The sequence below is a fragment of the Scophthalmus maximus genome, chromosome 8 (assembly GCF_022379125.1).
Source record: "Scophthalmus maximus strain ysfricsl-2021 chromosome 8, ASM2237912v1, whole genome shotgun sequence".
In the NCBI taxonomy this organism is placed as follows: Eukaryota; Metazoa; Chordata; class Actinopteri; order Pleuronectiformes; family Scophthalmidae; genus Scophthalmus; species Scophthalmus maximus.
Window position 1 is genome coordinate 5,980,034 of NC_061522.1, and position 24,359 is coordinate 6,004,392.

The following is a 24,359-nucleotide window of genomic DNA, read 5'->3' on the forward strand; positions in this document are numbered from 1 at the left end:
ATATCCGAGCCCCGGCAGTGCCCCCCCCCCCCCCCCCCCCCCCCGCGCGAGAGGGAGTTGGTTTCAGACCACCCGTCGACCGACCGACCGACACCGGCGGCAACATCCACGCGCGCCGAAAAACAGGTGCACGGCTCCATCACACGGACGCGCCGCGCCGCGCCGCGCCAGCTTCCCCCGAGCCGCGTTCAAGTGCTCGCACTTTGTTTTCGCTTGCGTCTGTTCGAGCGGAGGACTTCAGCAAAAACGCACATGGAACAAGAGGCGGAATGTGCTGGTGACACGCTGCGGAGTGAGTGGAGGGAGAAGCCGCAGTCGTTCTGATGTAAGAGACACACACACACGCGCACACACACACACACACACACGGTATCAGCTCTGTTAGTGGTGACGGTGTTGTTAGGGGGCTAACCTCTACAGCTTGTGAGGAGGCTAACACGTTATATATATATATATATATATATATATATATATATATATATATATATATATATATATATATATATATATATATATATAAATAAAAATCACCGAGACCAGATGAGATGGAATCAGCTGATCCGGGAGGATGCGTTCAGGTCGCCTCTGTTTCTTCCGGAGCGCATTCCACTGGGCTGCTGCTGCTGCTGCTTCTGGTCCCATCTTCCTCCTCCTCTCTGAAGATGGGACCGGTGGGTAAAAAGAAGAAGATTCGATTTGTGGAGTGAAGACCGTGAGCCATGTGTCCAAGCCCTGCGTGATTGAGATATATCCATGTTTAACCTACATCCCACATGCTTGGGGATAATCTCTATTGTTAGCCCTCGCTCACAGTGCACATGGCCATGCAGTATTTTCCTGTGTAGCAATGCAACAATACGATTTTCTTTTTCATACAGTAGCTTGAGTTTGATCTACGTTAATGGCGGTGTTATCTTCAACCATTTCCTGGACTCCTGGAGTTTTATTTTGTGGGGATACTTTATGATGCCAACACTAATGACATCACAATACATCTGCTACACACACACACACACACACACACACACACACAGAACTGTAAAGTCAATATTGAGGTACAGATTTTTCCTCATTCCTCCTGATCCGTGTGGCATGCACCTGCCACCGCCGCTTGACAAACAGTCTCTCATTTCAAAAGGGTTATAATGAAAGTCCATAGGGTTTTCTCAATAATTGAGTCTTGACTCTTTTTTTGTGCCTAGTTACCTGCTAACTGGTATGGTAAGAATGATGTAATGACCAGTAGCGATTGGATTGGTATCTGTGAGACTCCATTTGAATGCTGGATGAACAGGGAGAACACAAGGGAGGTGCACAAAGTGTAACACTATCTCTCCGGGAACCTCACACACCACTCCCACCGCGGCCTACTTGTCCTGTGTGAGAGTGTGGCTTTGTGTGTGTGTGTTTGTGTGTGTGTGTGTGTGTGTGTGTGTTGTTTTTCACTTGACTAGTCTGGGATTTTGATAGTTAGTATCTTGTTTATTTCTATGACTGCATACTTGTGTCTGGGGGTGGGGGGGAGAGGAAGCAACACAGCGGGATGCAAATATGGCAAGCAACAGTTGGCTGCCGTATGTCTCTCCGGAGGGGCTGCGGCACCCGCAATAAACAGCTTCTCGTACAGGCTTAAATATACACACTCGATGGGCGACCGGAGCGTTTTTGAATTTGACTGATGGCCAGCGGGGCAGGAAGCATGTCTCTGTTAGCGTTAACTCGGTTGCACCTGCCAGTTTAGGGTTACTCTGTGTGTGTGTGTGTGTGTGTGTGTGTGTGTGTGTGTGTGTGTGTGTGTGTGTGTGTGTGTGCACATGCATGTTGGAGGGAGCGAGAGGAGGAGGAGGAGGAGGAGGAGGAGGAAAGGGGATGCGAGGCAGCCCATCAGGGAGAAGGAAAATGTGATATCTTTTCTTGTGAATGTGCAGAAACTTAGCAGGGATTTACTCTCATAGTTCACTGTCTGTCCCTCTGTCACTTTCTTTAACTCCCTCTCTGACACACATCCCCTTTAATTTCCCTTTGTCCTTTCATTTCCTTGTTCTGGTGGTGACCCCCCCCCCCCTCTCTCTCTGTCCCTGGCTGCCTTTATCTCCCCCCCTCTCTTTCTCTGCCCCTTCTTCAGAGGCTGAAGTCATGGTTCAAAGAATGTGTAAAGTTCCTAAATCTCGGCTTTACTGATACTATATGGGCCGCATGCGGGACATGCCTGCTTCCTGAGCTTTTCTCGATGACCAAATCCTTAAGAGCTCACTGAGCCGTCTGGTGATTGTTACCTAAACTGCTCAACTTTTTTTTTACCTGAATATTCTGAACCAGTTCTCTCTCCTCTCAGAAGATATTTATTGATTTGTTGACAGTGGAAATTTGTCAGGATGATCCATGATTCTTGATTAATGGACCAGATTTGCGTCACAGTAAGTAGTTTGTATGTCACATTAGCTTTCTGTGTATATATTAACCAATGAGATAATTATGAGAAACTAAAAAGTAGTTACCAACACAAAGTTGTGGTGGAACAAAGACAAGGCCTATGAATTTTTTATTTAATTTATATGGTGATAGGGTAATCTAATCTTGCTAAAATTTGCGTTATTATTGGTTCTAGGTTTACTGCTGTTATCATTGCAAAAATAAAACAAGAACACAAGGGGAAGCACCTCTTTGGCGACACATTGGATTGCACTACTGGTGCAGACAAATTTAGAATGATCAAATGTGGAGGAATAACGGAGAACAAAAAAGGAAATAAAGTCTATTCGAATACAACACATTGTTTTTCTGAATGTTTTAGAAATTAGAAATAAATGCCCTGAACTTCTATTTTGGGGTAAGTGACCAACAAAATGTTTTTCCAACATGCCAATGCAGTACTAGAGGATTTAGTAGTTTGATTTTTACAACTCAGAAATTTATTAATCAATTAAATATGTTAATGTGAAGATAATAAAATTCCAAATTTTCTGGAACATATACCGAACCAGTATCCTATATTTTTAAGGTATAAATACTATTTTTTCTGATCACTTTGAATTTATGTTGGTCGGAAGAACAAATGAAAGTTCATCAGAGAACTGTACAAAGGCAGATTAAAAAAAGAAAAAAAAAGTCTTTAAGTAGTCAAGGATTGGGATATACTTTAAACTGATTAGCAACACGGCACAGAGGGATTAAGTAGTCTATCCCGCTAAGCCCAGACAAAAGACCTACCTGTAGGTCAGAATTGACAAATGTTGTCTGTTTCACTTTTGGATGCCGTCGGATGAGTGTTTGCTTCCTTGTGCTGGCATCATCATGGAGAATGTAGAGACACGAGCAGAATGGTTTCATCCTGTAGTGGTCAACTACAATAACTGAAGAAGTGAGGATTTACGATGTCCATCTGAGTAAGAGGCAATCTCCCCCCACCTACATTCTGTTTGACCTAAATCACTCTCTCGCAATGCTGAAGAATCATTCAAAACAAACCTGTTACAAATCCATCCATAACATTTTGAGTAATCCTGCTAACAAACAGCCAAACTGAACAATCACATACTGTATCTTCCTTGGTAGAGGTAAAAAAATATTCTATTAACCCTGTCATCACACAGCACATCGTCCCTAGCTCATATCCCAACGAGACTTTGGCATCGTGCCTGCACAACAATATTCCTGGATTTATTTTTTCCTTTTTTTGGGGGGCGGATCTGCTGTCGGATTTAAGTGTTTTCCAGTAAGTGACACTTACTAAATGTGTACATGTGCGCAGCTCTCCGTGCTTTTTATATCCCGCCACTTACTTAGCTGGAAATGGCAGGTCCTTGCAGAAGCTGATAATGAATTAGGTGTTGAAACTGTTCGGGTGAGACCATGTCGACGCGGCCGCTGTAGTTCGGAGTGGCTCATAGGTCAGAGTGTCGGTGTGTTTGAGTGTGAGTGTGTGTCACTTGCTATAAAAATAGTTTGCTCTGGTACTTTAATGAGATCGTTCCTAGGCTGCTGCCGCTGTGTCATGATGGTTTTTAATTGTTTTTAATTGTTTACTTTTTTTAATAAATCATTCATTCAGATGGAGTTTTGTAGAATGATATCCCTCTAATGTTGGAAACGTTGGGAAATGTTTGTTCAGAAGCGTCCGGGGCTCTTGTCGATCCACTTTTGAAAAGCTCATCTAGATTAAAGGATAATGTCCAAATTAAAAAAGATAACATTGAAGGACTTAACTCAGGTGCTTCACTTTTTCGACTTTATCGGTCCCCTGATACTCCCCCTGATTCTGGCCCCAAGGTTGCATCATTAGCACCTGTCACTTGTCAGCTTTTCACCATACCCCCGCTGATCCTTGGCACGTGACCAGAAAATTCTGGGGCCCAGCTGCTGTTTGATCGTGTCTGCTGCCCGTGTAGATGGGATTTTTACATTACCACTTCATCATTGGCACGGTGAAAGCGGACGCAGTTGGTGTTGATCTATAGGACAACTCCACTACGTCCGTCAACGCTTGATTTAAAGGTTGGCAACAGGTTGACACGCGGCTGCACTTGTCTCGTTACTTTGAAACGAGAAATATTATGCTCTTGCAGTTTTGTGTGTATGTAAAAGATCTGCAAAGGTAAAAAGTCTGCGGGCAAGGGGGCTCCACTCCCCGACAGAAAACACTGATCCTCAAATGCTCCTTAAATTTCCTCGTCAGTAGTCCGGCACTAGTCCGGAAGTGCACAAGGCCCACACCTAGCTGCTAGTCTCACACTCCCCCAACAAAGCCAGGTGAAGCGAGAGCAGAGGCCGACACCTCCTACATGCGCTGGAGGCCTTTGACCAATCACAACAAAGTGGGCCAGCTGGCCAATCAGAGAAAGACTGGACTTCATTGGGAGGGAGGGGCCTAAAACCAAGTGTTTCAGACAGAGGCTAGAGAGAGGAGCTGCAGGGATTTTTGGTATGAGGAAACTGATGCGTTTTCTGAACATTAAAGGATGTGAACCTTTTCCATTAATAACCCAAATTAAAATCATGAACCTGAATACGAGAATAATATATCTCCTTTAAAATACTTGTTGCTGATCCAGTCAGACTTATTGGTTTTTGGGAAACTTTCTCTTATTCCCCTGAAGTTGTAGACTCTTACAACTTCTTAAGAAAGGCAGTGACCAAAGTAAACAAAATTGATTGTTGATTCACTGTTTCCTTTCAAATAAAGCTGAAATTGTGCTGGAAAAATATGGAAAAGAGATGACATCAGGGACTGTAAAGGTGGTTTGAATCTAATGTTTTGGCTCTCTGGTTTTGTAAAGGGAAGTTAAGTTGCCAGCCAGCAATCTAATCAGCATTCACCAGCCACTAATGAAGCTACATGAAGCTGGGTTAATGACTTTCCTTTTGTAGTGACTGCTGGAAGCTTCCTGCAGCACTCAGTTATTTGTGAGTCGCTGATTTTGTGTGCCTGTTTTCTTTTATTGTTGAGTGCAGGTGTGAAATTGGGAGGTGGAAGTGGGCCAAATAGCATATTGCACAGTAGCTGCCTGGCTGGTTTTAGGTATCCATGTCTCTAAATAGGAGATGCTAATAGCGGGCGTTACATCATCATTCTGGGAATAGCAGGGAGTCTGGGGTCTAGAGGTGCTTCTGGGTGACCTCTCTCCTGTGTATATTCAGCCATGTGTGTGTGCGCGTGTGTGTGGTCATTTCCAAATATACATCCCCATATGAATTACACAGCAGTAAGATTATTAATGACACAGGTGAGTGGGAATAAAATTAGTCTGTATGTATTTACAGCCAGCACGTGCACATGGTTGTTTTTTTTTTGATTTCAAAAGATTGAATAAATAAAAAAAGATAGAGAGAGAGAGGGGGGCTGTTTGTGCTTCTCCATCTCTGAGCGACCCAAGTTCATGACAGAAGGTCAAAGTGTCAGCAACGGAGAGTGAAAGAAACATCTCATGTGAGAAGAATTTGACACTCCTGTCAGTTTCCGTGTAGAGTGGGCTACTTTACATAGCGGCACACTGTCGACGGCGGCTACTGCGTGACATTAAAACACCCCCGGAGGAAAGATGTAGCCGTGTGGAGGCTCCTTCTCACACCCACTGCCATCCCACCCGCAGTCCATTTACCCATGCACAAGGTGCACTTACCTGGTGTAACCTAGTAACCACCGAATCACAAAATGTATATGACTGCGTTGTTGTTTGTACAGTGAGGGAATGTGTGTGTGTGTATAGAAATAGCCTGACGTTTGCGTGCGTGAGTGTGTATACTGTGTGGTATGCGTGCATGCAAACGTGTGCGTGTGGTAAAATAGAGATAGTCAGCCCTGTCACTTAGCCCCCACCCATCCACACTGGGGGGTAACTTTCCAGTCTCATAGACGAGCATGCCTGAGTCTGAAAATAGCTGTATCTGATCACGGCTTCACCCAAACGTGGAACTCTCTTTCCCTGTCAGTCTCGCTCTCTCTCTCTCTCTCTCTCTCTGGCTCTCAAACTTTCTCCTCATTCTGTTGTCTCCACGCTTCACAGGCATCGAACGGGGAGAAAGATCTGGGAATAAAATCTTGACCAGGAGGAGCGACTCATCACGAGCCGAGGGAAGAGGAGGGAAAAGGCGCTCACCTATACCTGACTCTTCTCAGCGAGTCTCCAGTCTGTTGATTTTATGAAGGTAAGAGTTAAATTTCCACTGCTCGATGGACTGTCGCACCTGCACTCGCCTGGTTGAGAGGTCAGGCTAGATTTCGGATTAAATGGCACAGAAGAACAGGAAATAATGTGCTTTTCTTTTCATGCCAAATTTCAGGATAACTTTATCTATGAAACTGCAGTTTTTTAAAAGCGAATCTTGACCAGCGCTCATTTAATTGACATTTCTAATCCATTAAAGAACATTTATGTAATATTAAGTATGTTTAACATTTGCTTCGATCCCATATTTGACTACACACAAACACACAGATGGTATTGGGCCATTTACTGATTTGTGTCGTGTGTATATTTACTTGCTATTGATGCTTTAAAGAGCGTGCAAAATTTAAAAAAGAAACCCAAATAGCTTTTACAAACCAAACACCAAAATTGAATTGTATTTAACTGTTCTGCCAAGACCCACAATTATAGGCCGAGAGAAGAATTTTTGTCTTTTGCAACAGTGGACGGGGTAAAATAGTGTCAAATAAAAACAGTGGTTTCTACTGCTCACCTCAGGAATAACTTGCCTGACCAATTTGAGGATTTAAAAGTTTATATATATATATATATATATATATATATATATATATATATATATATATATATAAACTTGCTGAATTTTCAGGCTTCACTGGGCAAAAAAAAGCATTTGCCATACTAATTAAAAGGCAACTTTAACTTCCATGTATACAGCAAGTCACCATCTGGATATAATCTTATTTTTTGGTTTCTTGATGGACTAAATATTTAGAAATGTTTAAATTCAGTCCACCAAAAACCTCCCTGTCCTCTTTGCCGTCCCCGCATATTTCCCCATAATTTCGCCCCAGAATTGAATTTTTCCTGCCTCCTGTCCCTTTCACATACTTCCATCTCTTGTTACGCTCTCTTTTACACGGTCTCCTCTTTCGCACTCAACAAAAGCCGTGCACCAATCCCTCCATTAGGTCGGTCTCAGAGGTGTTGTGGAATGTCACCTTGACCCCTCCGGTACACAGTAAGGGGTGGTTCCCAGTCTCGGTTGATGGCGCAGTTCCCTTTACCCCGATTCTGACATACAGAGAGCCACTTTGTCTGCTCCCTGTAAACGTCACACGTTTACACCCGTTCTTTCCGTGGTGAATGTGGTATTATTAAAATCCAGTACCACTAAAACTTAATTTGTTTGCTGAACTCTTTGGTGCTCTTGTAAAAAAGTTTTGGTTTCAACATAAGCAGCATTATTTGGGCACAGATTTTTGGCTTGATTGGATCTGTGTCATCTGTGATGTGGGTCTAGGAAGTAGTGACTCTGCCAGAGAGAGATTAGTGTAAATCATGTTTGAATACAGATTTATTCACAGTGTTTTGAGGTCTGTGTGACCTGCATATCAGGGAGTTTAACTGGTCTCAAAAGAACTTTGTGAGCCCCCCCCTTTTCCTCATTCCTTCCTGATATGGGCTATTTGTTTAAAAGCTGATGTATAGAGGACAAAGACTTTCAAAAGTTGCCTTTACGCTCTTGAATATTCAGCTTGACATGTGATACTCAGTCAAGTATTAACATTAACAAATAACACTGAAAGGAGGTTTCTCATAGTCTAATGTGACTGAACATCAACAAACACTAGTATTCATATTCTGAGTCCTATGCAAAGCAACTTAAACATTATCTGTTTGGACTGTCAATTTTACCATGTATATGAATCAAAAATTATCAAGTGATCAAATGTCCTCATGCCTGACCCCCTGAGATTCCTCTGATAGATTTTCCCGATGCTGCGGACAACCTTAGAGGGTAAAGGGTCCTGTCTAATGGCAGTAAATATAGAACCCTCTGCTAATCAAGCTCCTCTTATCTTCATCCTAGACACTTAACACTTGGTACCTGGGGAATCTGGACTATGTATGGAGAATGTAATCTTAGTCTCAGTTGATAGCCGTTCTGCTTTAGTGCACCTCTTGCATCAATATTTTTTGTCTGTGTATTTTCTCTCCGACAATTTAGTGGAAAGCGAAAGTTCTTCTCTACGATGTCAAATCTTTCTACACAACAATCTTTAAATATACAAAATATTAATAAGATCCGTCAGTGCTGAATTCTATTAAAAAAATAACTTTGCCCTAAGGGTGATTGATGATGAAAAATTGCAAAGAGAGATATTTTATTTCTTAGCTGCTGCTGCTCCTTCACCATCCTCCAACATTCCAGTGTTTGCTATCCTGATGTATTTTTTCAGTAAAAAAAAAAAAAAAAGGCAAATTTCTGCATTTCCCCCGAAAGACTTAAGGCCTCCAACAACCCATTATCCCCCCAAAAATCACCATATACAGTCAAAATTCCAGGTATGATTGACTGTTACTTACTACATTGGATTCAAGTTTAAAGGGAAATAAATTTGAAGATAAAAATGTATTATGCCTTAAGAATGCCTAAAAGCTGCCAGCAAACATTATACTTTAAACTGACCATCGCTTCTTCTCCCTGTACTCAACCATTATTTGAAAAAGATGAAGCCTTAACTGAATCCCGGCTTTGACCCTAACTCAAACTGTCTCATCAGGAAACGCTCAGGCTTCATCTTTGAAATTGCTTTGGCATTCAGCTCCTTGTGACGTTGCCTCTCCTCAGACTTGCAATCGCTCGCCTTATAATACAGAGCTCTACGTGTTGTGCACTGATCTTGCAGACGAGGAGACGAGGCAGCTCTAGAGGTGTTGTTCGCTGGTGATGCTGTGTGTCCCCAGACGGCTCTAGCCACAGACAGATTACATAACACCACAGGCCAATATTGGCCCTGCTCTATTTTCAATTGCACGTCATTTACTTTCTGCGTGTTCCATTAGGCTCATTCCTTTTGATAACCTTACTCCTCCATCACTATATTTGCCTTTTTATTCAGAGCATTTGTTTTCCTCTCTGCCATCATCAGAGCAGTATACAGTGAACGCAGCTTCGAGAACTGCATAGAAATGGTACGATAACAAACCCACAGACTGTCACATCCAATTGATTCTTCTCCTCCTCCGACAGCCCCGACCCACAGTAGCGGGGCCTGTGTTGCATAATTGCATTAGCGCTCGCAGGCCAATGGCTCTGCTCGTTAGCGGGGGTTGTGATGCAATCCGCGGAACACACGGTCCTCTGTTGTGTCGCAGTATGGACGGTGAGTGGGCACGCAGGGTTAGCGTATTGACCACCCCTATCCATTCATGCAGCCGGAGGGGGGGTCCGCTAATGAGTGGCAAGGTTGAACAAACAAGGCTGATAACGGGGACTTTGTTGGAAATCGCTGTTGTTCAACTAGTGGCAGTGATGTGGAACGGCTACATGATACCGATAAGAAAAAGAGCTTTGTACTTTTGTGACAGAAGGTTTTTCAACATTTGCTTTGCATGAAGACTGATATCATTACAACTATCAGAAAAGACACATTTCCCAGTTTTTAGTCATGTAATTAAAGCACCTGTATGTAAAGTATTTTTTTTTTTCTGATTGGCTGGGGCGTGAGATCTGAACTGCTTACTTCTCAGTGTGATCCACTGTTATATATTAGTGTTTACCTCATAACCTTTGGCAAAACATGTCAAAACAGTAAAAAAAACAAAAACGTGTGAATGTTCTTGTTTTACATTTCTGGCAAGTGACCAGGGCGTAAGCGGGATAATCATTCTAATGTGGGCATGAAATGATTTTAACACCTGCCTAAGTGTTTTTGCGTTTAAGCCCTGGGTTTCCTGAGTTAGATGTTCCACGACTACATTGGGCCGTTGTGCAAAGGGTGAAAGGAAACGGAGAGAAAAGAACTCAGTTGCAGACCCTCAGTCTGTCGGGAGTTACTAAAGTCAATCAAAGTAGCCTCCTTTTATTAAATTTGTAATATAAAGATGAATAGATGAACTCTTCTCGTTGATGACTGTCAAGCCCACATTATTTTATTAACTTGTCCCAGAAGAAAGTTTGGAAATGCGCGATAAGGGACCGGTTGTCTTTGCAGCAGCTGGTGCAATGCTCCGCTGCGAAGGGACTCTCAGTGTAAAACCAAACGCTATCAGGTTTCTTCTGCTTGTAATAACTTTAAGTATTGAGCATTATTTCTATGCAGACTGTCAGTGTTTGATGACATGCTGTGATTCATTAGATTACATTATGATTCAGCATTAAAAATGAAAAGCCTTGGGATGAGAATATCATGTACTGAGTTTCACTGTAGAAATCTGCTAAACCTCCGCTATTGCAGTTGTCCTGCAGCTGTATTGTTTTATCATAACAAGGATTTATTCACTGTTGACATGTTTACTTGTTTGGCTGATGTCTTACATGAATACTTGGAAGCAAATAGAAATACTTGACACGTTAAAATAGCGTCCACTTGAAGCACAATGGGCTAATGCCTTGTAGCTTGACTCTCGTTTTTACCAAGCCTTTCTTTTTTATTCTCATCGCAACCCTAGCTTGCTCACTCCACATTTTTTATTTTTTATTTCGTACCACAGAAATGCACCACAAAAATAACTTGGCTCCCATTCAGTAATTAAGGAATGAAGCCAGTCTAAATTCTGCCCTTTTTTGGAGGGGTCACTCTCCCTGTCAGTTTGGTTTACGGTCGGCCGTGTCTCGACTGAGATTTATGTAGGATCTCCGGGGACGTTCTGTTGCCTTGTCGAAAACGGATTTGTTCCCTTTGATTCCTACAGTGAGAATTTACAAATTGCCCTGCTCAGTTTTTATCCTCATCCAATACCTGAATCCAGGTTTTTGACCTCAATTTACACATACCATCGCACCTGGTGTCCTTTTTTTAAACTCTTACTAAGTTTGCAGTAGCCGACAATCTTTTCCTTATTTTAAAGGCTGAATAGAATTTGAGCCAATGATTTCTTTTGTTTGGTCTTTAAATAGATTTGCTAAGGAGCTTAATCTGTGGACACCCTGTGGGTCCGTCTCAGTCTGAGTGACCACTCCAGGGTTGGGACCCTTCAGGGACATAGCCAGCTTATCTCCAAGTACGACTGGTCACTCTCTCCTGCCGTCTTTACACATAGATTGCGTGCGAACGCAAAGAGTCTACAGGAATTGAAAAGGGCTGTAATCGAAAATATCTTTGTCTTTGGTGTTTTGCTGTGTTCTGTCATAGGATGATTTATGTTTGTAATGGTACATTGGTGGTATTGCTGATACGGGCGCACCATGGTATAAGTAACTGACACGGCCTAATTTGTACTGTATGCTCCATGTGTCTCCCGTCAATGGGACGAACTCTGGATGAAGAAGATTTGTAAGGGAATCATTCACCATGGGTTACTCGTAATAAAGAAAATATTTTATTAACACAAAGGGAAACAAAATAAGAGATGCTTGGGTAAGAAGAAGGTTTAAGGCTGCGAACATCATGAAATATAATTCATAGCCTCATGCAGCATGTGAAAAAGTTTATGTGAAATTCTTAAACACTAATTGAAATCGCTTTGTTTGTGTCATTGCTATAAATTTTTCTCATGGAAGCATGGTGACAAATTTGTTTTCAGACTCTTGTTTTGTCTATGCCAAGGCAGACGGCCAGTGAGTAATGGCATCCCGGGCCGGTGCTCTTTGAGGACATGTTTGTGTTTTTCTTTCCTTCCTTCCTTTTGTCTGTTTCCTCCCATTGACAGTTTACACTGTCTGAGTTATGTTTTTCTTCATGTTCTTGTTTTTGTCAGCACATGTCGTTAAGTAGAAGAAGCCAATAATAAGGGCAGAGTTAGTGGTTCATTCCATTCTCTGATATGCTTTGACCTCAGTCTCTTGTGGTGTGATTAAGACTGGCTTCATTATCGAAGCACTCTGATTTTATGAAGTAATTCAAATGGCAACTCTCTGACACAGATGACACATGGACACTCCTACAGTATTTACCTTATGTGATTTATTTTTTCTGTCTTCAGAGTTGAATTTGTGTCTACAAGTCAAGTCATGTCAGATTTATTTATATATCTCAACAACAGGATTTTAGCCAAAGGGCTATAAAATCATGACAAAGGAAAAAAGTAGTTCAACAACTGCAGTAAAATACACAGAAGATAAAAGTAAATACGATAAAATAATGACAGACAAACAAGTCAACAATATTGAAACTCTTCCATGTTGTCAAGGGGGGCGAAAAGGGCCATGCCATGATACGACTAGGAGCGGTTTCGGGTAATGTGCTGAAATCAACAATGATTTCCTTGAAAAGAAATACAGCAGGAAACAGCGACTACAGTGTCTCATGAGTCTTCAGCATTCAATGCTCAAACCGTTTAATCCATTGACACAAGCCAAATGGGTCTCAGTGGGTCACTCGACAGACTAATGAGACTTGACGGGCTTGTGGTGTTGGACATCACGGCTTTCTGCGGCTTATGGCTCCGACTTGTGCATTTGCAGTCCCACAGCTATTACACTCAGTAATTATATACACCCTAGTCTCCAGAGTGGCCTGCCGATGCCTAAATTACAGCCGGTGGATAAACCCACAGGGGCAGTGAGAAGATAAAATCACTCGAAACAAAATGCTTAGAAACTAGAACTGAAAACAACCCCTTGAAAATAAGCTCTCTTGTTTATCGTCCATGTATTTATTTCATTCAGAATTCACTGTAGAGTCACATTCTGAGAATTGATAAGTTTAGTCATGATAAGAAATGGTCATCGTCCAGTATAGATCTGACAACATTTTTCCCACCACTTCCCGTATTACACTGAGCCTTACATTTAGCCTTACATACTTACAAGTATTCACTGAAGTTGCATGGCAACACGTGGTGCCCCTCTAATATATATGCTAAAATGCGTACACTGCTGATAATCTATCACCAGCAGCCCCAAGGGAGTGCTCCAGATTCTGTATTTGAAAGCTTAAAAAGGTCCGATCTGGGCAGATAGTCAGAGAATCATCAGAGGTGTAAAGCCTGCTGCGTCGTCTTCCAGTGTGCAGCCATAACATTACACCACGGCCACAGCTGCTGTGTCGCCGCGGATCTGTCCCCAGGAAACATGATCCTGTTTATAATCTGACCATCATTTGGACGCCGACAGCCAGCGACGCCAGCCCCATGATTTACCCCCACTCCGTGTGTGTGTTTCTCGCAGATAGATTTACGAGGGCATACTGTGTGAGGGTAAGGATCAGGTCTTCGGGGACTGGAAGTATGACCATGATGCGCGGCTCGATGCACTGGTACAAGCGGGAGTACTTCCTCCTCACCGGCGTTGACTGCGTTCTGAAATCATGGACACATGTATTGGAAACCACATGGCGGTAACAAAGTCGTTGCACAAATGAGGACTTATTAATAACTAGAAGGGAGCTTGGACAGAGCATACCTCCTACAACCAATGCTAACGCCCCGTCTCGCCTCAGGAGCAACTGGACATGGTTGTAGTTCAAGACGTTTCACCTCTCATCTTAGAGGCTTCTCTTTAGTTCTGACTCAGTTGTGGTGAATGCAGTATTTTTCCGTATTTTGCTTGAGAGATGATCCGAAAGGCACTTTTCTGTGTTTTGCGAAAGCTTTCCGTAACAACTTCAGTAATACATTTACATTTCTCTCATCACTGCTTGGAGCATGTAGAGAACATTTAATAGCCAATACTTATGTAAATAATATTTTTAAACTGAGCACATAGAAAAGAAATGATTGACCAGATTCATTCTAATTCTTTTTAGCCTCAACTGTCAATAAGATTGTGCTAATGGACTGTGGCTTCAAACTGTGTGAAACTGCTATTATTTTGGTTGTATTGTACGAGAAAGCACGGATGCCACGATGAGAAGAAAAGATTTCTACAATATTTAATTGTAAAAGTTTTTTGCCACAATCAAACAGTACATGTTGCGGAAATGACAATATTTTCTTATACAGAGAACGTTCGTGATGATCCGTTGTTATTATGGGAAAGGATTCTCAGAAAAAAAACTGCTCTCACGTCGGCATGTTTACCATCATCTTATCTGAAGTCCGTAAAACTGTGAGCAGTGTCAAATGCGTGTCAATGCTAAGCTATCCATCTAGTGCCACTCGTCACCGTAGCCAACTGCCGAGGCAGTTTACACATTCATGCTGGAATATGGTTGCATACCTTTTCCAAAAATAAGCATCGGTAAAAGATGACTACAATTATCAGGACTTTGCTTGTCAAAGTGAAATGAGGTTTGTCGCAGTGTTGAAGTAAATGTTTAGTTTAAGTTCGAGCCAGAAAATGCTGAAGTGGATTTGAATACAAACTGAAATACCCAAATGTAAACTGCTCACCGTGGTATGTACTCACATTACTACACAACTTCTACATCTAGTCAAGTCAAGTCAGGTTTATTTATATAGCACATTAAAAACAGGAGTTGAGCCAAAGTGTTTTACAATTAAGGCGAAGGAAAGCAACAAGCACAGGACGATAATTTAAAAAGAAATAAGACAGAAATACCAAAAAATAATGATAAGCTTTAACATAATATCAAAAACAGAATCAGGCTGAATTAAAGGCAACATTTTAAATTTGATTTTAAATTATCGATAATGGGACAAGATCCTTACTCCTTTTTACTTAGACTTTATATTACATAGAATCACTTCTGTAGACACTTATTTACTTGACACATTAAAAAAGACATATCTGAAACATCAATGTTTTTCTACTACCCTGTGCAGGACATAGAAAGTGAGGTTATATAATTAAAAGAGAGTATTCTTAATAACATTACAGAAAGGGTTTAAATACATTTTGTTATAGAATTAATATCCCAGGCACATGTCTGTTTACACTGTTCATCAATTTCATTCATCCATTTAAATTAATTTGATTTAGATTAGTTAACAAGTTCGGGGACATCGCAGTCCCCAAAACTTTACAACAGTATCTGGATGTGTGTAAGGCAGAGTGAGCCATGCGTATGTCATAGTTATTTACATACCAGACACGTATGATCTCCATTGCAGCCACATTGTCGGCTGTCACTCGTAGTATCTGTCATACAGAATAAGTCCCACGATGACATACATGTGCCTGCACACTCACACGGTGATGAAGAAGTCCGTGTTGTACCTTTGGTTTTCTGTTCGTATAAATCAGAGCGGCTGCCGCAACAGTTCAGAGAAAACGTCTCCATATAGCTGGAGACGACCATCTTGTTTGGGCACGGTGCAGCTCAGTAAACACAGCGCTCTGTATCATTTATCAGTGCCATTTGTGTTATTTATGTTTCATCTATGTGCGAGTTAAGAATTTGCTGTGGTCATTAGGTCTCCCACTCAGCTGGAAGAAATTACATTCCCCCCATTTTGGATTGCATGGGTTTAGGCTTTGGCGTAAACATCTTCTTGAACATGACAGGCAGCATGTGTTGATTTAAATCAAAATTTACATTTTATTTTTGAATGTAAAAAAAGAAAAATTGTGGTAATTCAAGTGTGTTAGTGACAGAGTTTATCGTCCCACTATTTGGTACCTCACTCTTTTTTTAAATGTCCTTCTCAGCTGCACTAAATCACAGGCATGTCCAAGAACACTTCAGCTCTAGACAAACATTTTACATGACCGTCGTCTTCGTCTCATGTTCAAATCAATTTTCTCAGAAAAATAATTTTTTAATCAGTATCATGTCTATTTGGTATGTACCCATAATGTAAACCTCCTATTCTGTTCAGGAGTATATCCCCAATTTCCCTTTCATTCAAATGATGTTGTTCCTTGTAGCACCTTGCACCATGGTTGAGGTCAGGGCTGAGGTTGAGTTATAGGTTTAAGACTTGTTGGGGTTAAACCTAAGGTTTGGATCAGATTTAAATAAGGAAAAATCGCATATCGACAAGGAGGCAGTGTTCGACGCAACACCTCCACGCCGGGTATCCCGCAGCTCTGTCACAGTTCCATGCAACTTTCACCTCAACAGTGAAACTGAACTGCCAAATTTCACATCGCACAGTCGGTGAGTCTGCAACCAGGCTCATGTCACTTTCCTTTGCCTTGGTATTCAGAAGTTAATGACTGGGTTCGTTTATCAGATAAGCTTTATAGAAGCCTGCTCCCCGGACCATGGGTTTTCTCTAGGTGGGGAGAAAAAATAAAATGTGTGGAAGGAGGTGAAGTCGAGCTGATCACGCATTCACTTTCATTATGTCAGCACCTACAGTAGCAGCCCCACTCCAGAACAACATTAATCTCTCAAGACTCTTCCTGCACAGATATGTTGGCTCTTTATGAAGGGCCGTTTGAAATCAAAGCAGAACTAATGACACAGCGGCCAACAAGAAACTGGCAGATTTCCAAAAATATTTGCGTATGTTTGAGATGTAGCGCTAAAGATTTATGGGAACCAAATTAGGTAGTTTCTTATAAATACAGTAACTCGACTATTTATAAATATTTTTACCATCAGTAAGATCATTTTGAAAATGATAATTACTGCAAAATGCAATGGGTTTTGCTCAGTTTTAAAAGGTTAATCAGCTGTTTAAAAAATGTATTGTGATCATTTTATGTGACTTATGTTTTGTTTCTGTTTTGCAGGAAAGTGTGTCCCCCTGCTGTAGATCAGTAAGAAGTGCTCTTCAATATGAATACAGGTATACACACACACAAACACACCATACAGGAGATTGTAGGGGAGTCATCCTGCCAGTCCATATCCATCATTTTTCTATGGCAAAGTTGAATAATCTTGTTGACAGCATTTGTTTATTTGCTAAACAGAAAGCTTCTTTTTTTTTTTGTTACGCTTAAAGCTTCGAAAAATAAAAAAAGTCAATATGTTTCAGCATTTCAGGGCCACCTGGCTATTTTAAAAGCTGCTATGTGCTTCTCCCTTGCCACAGGCATGAGTCTGTAACCCTAACCCTGACCCGCTCTCACCACTTTGGTGTTGGTCCATTTCGGGCCACAGTTATAGTGACTAAAAGCATCATTAAGTATCGTAAGGTTGTCGCTTTTAACTACCGCTGACGTGTTCCACCTCAAATACATTTCCAAAGCTCTGTCCTTAACTTGGCAATCATCCCGAGCTGATGTGTGTATTTCAGCCGGTGAATCAACGATGAGTAATCTGTCTCCCGGCCCTAGACAAACACACACACACACACACACACACACACACACACACACACCACACAGACACCACACAGACCACACACACCTCCACTCTGCCAGTGGCGGCTTTACTCATGTTGGTTGTTTGCTTGTATTTGCGATATAAAACATAAAAAAAACAACTTTTTAGTTTGTTGAAATACAAATTATTACTAATTACAAACACAAAATTAAATTGTTGGGGAAAAAAACATGTGTTTGTACTGTACTGAAGGTTTTTCACTACAGCTAAGTTTGTTTCAAAAGTGAGTCAGCAGGTCAGTAAACTGAGATTTTATTATTTTAATCACAATCTGAAACTTGACTTCTCCTCCTCCTCTATAAACATTTTTTTTAATTATCACCTAAACATCCAGGGACATCCATTTTAAAATAATCCAATTGCTGCCACCATAAGCGTACAGTAACTGACGGAAAACATCTTCAAACTTCTGCTTCAAAATTCAGTTGCATGACCTGTCACGCGCTCTGCCACAGCAATAACTCAGGCTCTTTTTATTGCATGTGCGTCGCCTCCACCTCTTTGGTTCTCGTCTCCTGCTGGATGCGTTTCTGTGCTGTGTTTTGTACGTGCATGTGCATGTGTGCTGCTGCTGCTGCTGCTGCTTCTGCCTGGCTGTGACCCCACCTGCCCTGGCTGTGACCCCTTCAGATAGCGGAGGATGCGCTCCCAAAAGCGTGGCCTTGTCCCTCACACTCTCTCCCATGAAGAGGGTCCAGAGCTCGCCAAATCTAGCCTCAGGTACTAACACTCGCAAACACACAAAAGAGTTAACGCACGTTCAAACAAGAAGAGTGAACTAAATACCTGAAATGCAGTGTCAGTCAGAGGAATTGACTTGGCTAAGCTGTTGGTAAAAAGCATGAGGTAAGTTGCTGTGGCTTGTTATTCAAAATCATGTTTTGGCCTTTGTCGACCTGATATGGCTTGTGCATATTTGATATACTTTCAAATAGTCTGCGGCTGCCTCGGTTTGCTAAAGCAAAGTTTGGACTGCGAGATTTTCTTTCTCCTCCATCTTGAGCTTGTTTCGCTTCCTGGATCAGTCAAATGGTACCTGCCAGTTGTTCACCTTACTTCCTTTCGACGGCTCTCATGTGTAATGCTCTCTCACACTGCTTCTCTCCATCGCCTCCTCTCCGTCAGTTTGTCTCTCCCGCCTCTGTTTCTTTTTTCTTAATTTCTTTTTTTTCTTCTCTGTCAGCATCGATTGGTTAGACGTGCCACAGCTCTCCTGACTCTCGGAGATATGTGGAAATGTATTATAATATGTAATACTGTAATATGTAGTACTGCAATCTGTGGATGGGTTTGTGTGTCGACTAAAATACCACAGTTCGCCTTGATCTGTGGTTCAGTTTCATCCAAGTAAACTCAAAGTAGATCTGCTGTATGTAGAAGCACCTCTGTCCTAAGTCGGTTGCTTTCAATAGCAATTCCATATAGGCAATCAGGCTTAGCTCTAATTAGGCCGGGAGTCGCACCTAAACACTTTAACTCTCAGGTCAGGGCGGGTTCCAGATTCCGACAAATGAGCGATAAATACAGATAAAACCAGTCTGGACTATAAATGCCAAAACAAAAATATGAGCAATAATCCCTACTCGAGCCAGATGACCAATAACAAGAAGAGATGCTTGAACAGGACATATTTTTAGTCAAGATTATTAAACTGAAGTTACCTGTGCATTTTAATGGCACTGAGTGTATACATTTATTTTATACTGGTAATGCTGAGTGGGTTTTGATTCAAGAAATCTGTGGCAACATCCTCTAAAAACTTTAATCTTAACCAGATGTTAATTTGTGGAAAGAGTTGGTTAGTTTCCCATCCTCTAAGGCCGACAGGAGGACTGCATTTTTCTGTGTGGACTAGTTGTGAACTACACAAGAATAATTCGTTGTAAAAGCCGTTCAAGCAGCTCTGGCTCTCAGTGAATGTTAGATGCTTAAAACATCAAGTGGTCGTGGAATTCTATCCAGTGCACTCCAAGTTCTAGAGGATGTTAAAATGTTCCGATATTGTGCATCACTTTAGGATGAGTCATGCAATCCTTTTTTCTCTTTTCTTTTCTTTTTCCTATGCTGTCTGCGTCCATTCAGATGTGTCTACATTATCGAGTCTCTAAACATTTTGGGGGGGATCGTGGTATATTATGTAACTACTTAACATGTAATCCAATGTGGTAGCATTGTGATTTGCAGGGATAAATGTGGCCGCACATTCATTTTTGCCGCATCTCCTCTGTCTCCACAGGGAGTGATTCTCACTCATCAGACTTGGGTAAGTCTCTGATCCTTTTTGGGGGTGATTCTGGTCTGAGAATCTTTGCGTTGCAAGTGACAGAAAGAGGCTGTGAAACACCCCAGTGGAGAGACCAGAAAACTTAATCAACCACACTGCAGGGGTTGATGTTAATAGTTATTAAATTTATCTCCAGATTCTTGGCGGTCACGCAGCGCAACAGATGGCCTTAAGAACGGAGACGCCAGCAGCTCATCTCTCGCTGCCAAAGGCTTTCGGAGTGTCAGACCCAACCTGCAGGACAAAAAGTCACCGACACAGGTAACAGGTCTCACAGAAAATAATTCTATCGTCATTTTATTGCCACTGTGGAAATGGTTATTCTTAATGACTCCACACACCATCATTATTATGAATACTATACACAGAACTATTGTGTGTGTGAAGTTTTTAACTTGATGATGATTTGTATTTACCTTTTCACTGATGATTCTTTTGTTGTTGTTGTTGTTGTTGTTTTTTAACTTACTTTGGGCTGTTGCTTCTAATTGGCTTAACAAGGATTTCAATCACATGCCACTGCCGCCCCCCAGGAAAGAGAGTTTCCACTTCTCGCCCACTGGCACTCATCCACCAGACTACAGCTCCCTCATTGCCCTGGCTAATGACTCAGGCCCTGGAATGCTAACGTTCACTCAGAATGAGAAAGCAGTTTTGAAAGAGTCCTACACGATTAATAGCACATCTTCTTACTCCTACGCAGAGACCTGTGCGAACCCAGTCCTGCGCGAACACCAGCACAATGATATTAGCAACTGCATCGCCCCTGCCACCTCTAATAAACTGGCCCAGGAGCGTAAGGTGTCGTCCCTCAAACTAACCCCGGTCACCATCCCTGACCCTCCTGCACACCTCAACTCCTACTCTGATCCCCAAACTAAGACCCAGACCACAAGTTCCCCTCCACCCACTTCCCGACCTCCACAAAGGGGCCCGGCTCTCTCTCAGTCCCTGTTGCAGACGGCCTCGCTCTCTGTCCACTTGGGCCCCTCAAGTCCAGCTGGGTCCCAGGTGGAGATGACGACGCCTCCTCCCGCAGTTCCGCCGAGACCTTCTCCTGCAAAACTGCTGGTACATAACTGAGGACATACTGTGAAAACAGAGCAAAGGACAGTGATTGTGTACATTTCGAGGTCACTATAAGACAACATCACTGGGTTCTTTCCTCTTGGTGACATTAAGAGTGATTTGATAGGTAACACAGTGGCTGCAGCACATCATTTGACACCCATATCACACACCGGAGGCACCATGCAAACAGAAGAGGTTGTCATCGCGACGCTGCCAAATTCAGAGAACAGGAGTTGTTGGTTTGATGCATACGAAACACCAGGAAGTCTGATCCATACGTTCATCTAAAAACCGATGCTTGTGTGTGCGTTGCCCTTCAGTTTGTTAATTTTGGTGCTGCCATCCAGTGAAGCAAACTAACTATGATGTGTTAACATGTATGTGTGATAACCAAGTGTTTGATTCATCGTATACCAGCGTTACTGTCTGTATTCTTTGCCGCCTCACACAGAGTTTAAAATAACACAGCGTCTTGAATTCACAGCAATTATCACGTTTGAGAAGACGATGCTGCAGCCCCCCGTGACGCCCTCCCGACAGCATTTCCCCTTCCGTTAGGCTCACGTGTTGCTTCCACACATCCTTCGTGACGATGTGGCTAATGAGTGATGTCACTAAGCTACTCTTCTCCCCTCCCAACACCAGGGCCCTGCGTCCCCCAACCCCACAGCGCAGCACTCCCCTTACCACAGCTCAGAAACACTCAACCACCTGCCAGGCCTCATGCCCAAGACCCTATCGCCCACCCCGTATGTCCCTAGCGGAGCAAGCGGTGCGGTCAGTGTGAGCGGCGGTGGCTACGCGTCGCCCTCGGCCTCTCCCGTGACAGTGTCGGCTCTCAGCCACTACTCGTCTTCCACGGCGGGCCTGCTGGACGAGCTGCAGATCTGTAGTCTGGACACGCCCGGCGCCTCACCCACGCCGTCGCCCACCCTCAGCCTTGTCTCCACCTACATGTCCACCGCTGGCCCCGATGATGTGCTAACAACCTCTGTGGCCTCCACTGCCGCAGCTGCCACTGTCACTAACGTAATTATCCCCCACAAGTCACTGTTGTAACACACATCTTTACCAAAAACCCAATGGTTCCCTCTCTCCTCCCAACTCACTTGGATGGCTGAACCAAAACCTCCACAGAAAGCGTGATTACTACCAACTTTTTACCTTTCACTAACCATCCACCACAGTCCACCTGTCAGATACCAGAATCTAATTCTGCCCTTATTACGTTGACGTCTCTGTTCTCAATAGAACTTCACGTCTCTGTGCGATTGTCTGTGCTTCTCTTTGTTATGCCCCTTTTCTTTGCAATCCAGTGCAATTACACTGTCTCTTAAAGCCATTTCACATCAGAAATTCATGATGAGGCCTTTGTTCAGAGAAGTTGCAGTTTTCTGTTGGAGGCAGTTGGCTGCAGGTTGTTGGTATCTCAAAGACTGAACAGTTGGAGGGTCTTGTAATGTAATGTGAGTGAGTGACTGAACGTTAAATTTCCCGTCATATCCTATTGTACATTAGATGGATGGGACTCTTGACGGAGATCAGATTAGATTTAGATCATGGCATGAATTTGTAAGTGCACCTTTGTCTTCCAAGTTATACGTGACTGAGGGGAACTGATTTGCCATTTTGTCAGGGCTGCACTATTCAGTCTGAAATTGACTTCTTCTCAGGAAAGTAATTACATCTGCGTCAATCAAGGTCATCAAGGTTGCATTGCGTTGTCAGTGTTCCCACCAAAGTCTTAGGGCCATCGAGCAGCACCTCTTTGTCTGCAGCAGGCAACTTTCCTAGCTGTTCCGGGTGGTATTATTGTTTGGACACTGTCGTAAAGACGCTGCAGTCGCAAGACGGCGGTAAGGACGCAGGTACTTTTCCTCAGAGCTCCCGAGGAAGTTGTCAACACCGCTTCTGAGATAACGGCTAACTCGATGCTGGCAGCCTGGCTACTGTCCAAAGCAGAAGACGGCCGTAAAAATACCAATTTGAACAAATAACCTTGAGATGAAAGTCTGGTAATATTAATAAGTAGGCCGGCTGTAGTAATCTAGTAGAAAGAAGACTAACTGCATGTCGTTTTTGAAGCCTCTCAAGTTCCTGAGCTCTCTCCACAGAGTGAATATCCGTCCGAGGTTCACTCTTTTTCTATCACTCTCCTTCTTCGCCTGCTTTTGTTCCTCCCACAAAAGGATTATTTTTCTGGATAGATATTCTCTTCTTTGTTTCGGGTACGCAATGGGTGACACAGTTCTTTTGTGCCGTAGATTGAGTCGCCATTTTTCCCGCAAATAACGCGTCCCCTGGGTCGAGAGAATAACATGGTGAAAGCAAGGCTTATAGGGGACCGATATAAGCGTGTCTGGTGTTGTTTTTTCCATCCCCATTACACTGTGCAATCAGACAAGTCGCCCCAAAAGTTGTCTGTTTACACTTTAACTTTGTCTCACATCCACGTAGTGAAATGAGAGAGATTCGCAGCCAGTTAGTCCTACCTACAGTCCAAATGTGTTGATTGGCCTGAGTGCAATTTCTACACAGAATGGAAAAACCCATTCGCATATCACTCAACCAGACTTTTGAAATATTCAGCATAAGTTGCGATGTGGTCGTGCTGCGATTCAGAGATATGAAATCAGGATATGTTGTGTAGGCTTGAATGAGTTGCCTGTGGCATTGTAATCACAGTAGCACAATAATTGACTCACCGCCATTGTTAGTTTATCCTTTTTTTTTTTTTTACTTTCTTGAATCTGTGATCTGAACATGGAGGCCTTTAAATCAAAAGAAATGTCTTTGTTTTTTTTAACCTTTTCCCAGATTGAATCGTACGTGTGTTGAATCTGTGTTGCATCAAATGGAAGCGCTTTCTTCAGAGGAGCCTCCCATTATAACACTGTATTGTGTCCGCTGTCTTGCTTGTGTCGCAACTAATTCCTAATGAGATGTAACTGAATGTGAAAGCGTTGTCCGTGTTCACTGTTGCTGCGTTGATCTCTGTTGTTCTGTTTTAGAGTGAAGTGATTCAAAAAGTGACCCTTTCCCCGACTAACTGTTCTACATTGTCACTTCCTATGAATTACATCAGATCCACTGTCTGGCATTTTGTTAATTTTCTCCTAAATCAGACCTTGTCTCTTCGACCCCCTATGAATGTTTGTAGCCATAAGAAAACTAATTTTGTTTTTCTTCATATATCTAATCTCAGTTTTTTTTTTTTTTATAGTAGATCTA

General features: G+C 42.5%; 1 protein-coding gene across 14 annotated transcripts in view; it reads left to right on the top strand.

Moving 5' to 3' along the window:
* Positions 1-26: 26 nt before the first annotated feature.
* The window catches only part of sorbs2a (sorbin and SH3 domain containing 2a), a 46,673-nt gene continuing 22,340 nt past the window's right edge, over positions 27-24,359 (top strand). For 10 of the 14 annotated variants that reach the window (XM_047333824.1, XM_035638027.2, XM_035638023.2 and 7 more), the window contains exons 1-8: positions 27-325; positions 6,504-6,645; positions 17,176-17,231; positions 18,404-18,493; positions 20,010-20,036; positions 20,194-20,318; positions 20,559-21,128; positions 21,774-22,157. In XM_047333824.1, coding sequence (XP_047189780.1) covers positions 17,222-17,231; positions 18,404-18,493; positions 20,010-20,036; positions 20,194-20,318; positions 20,559-21,128; positions 21,774-22,157 — 1,206 coding nt within the window. In that variant the 5' untranslated portion in view covers positions 27-325; positions 6,504-6,645; positions 17,176-17,221. The remainder of the gene's footprint in view (positions 326-6,503; positions 6,646-17,175; positions 17,232-18,403; positions 18,494-20,009; positions 20,037-20,193; positions 20,319-20,558; positions 21,129-21,773; positions 22,158-24,359) is intronic. The other 4 variants (XM_035638028.2, XM_047333826.1, XM_035638025.2 and 1 more) reach the window with 4 other exon arrangements.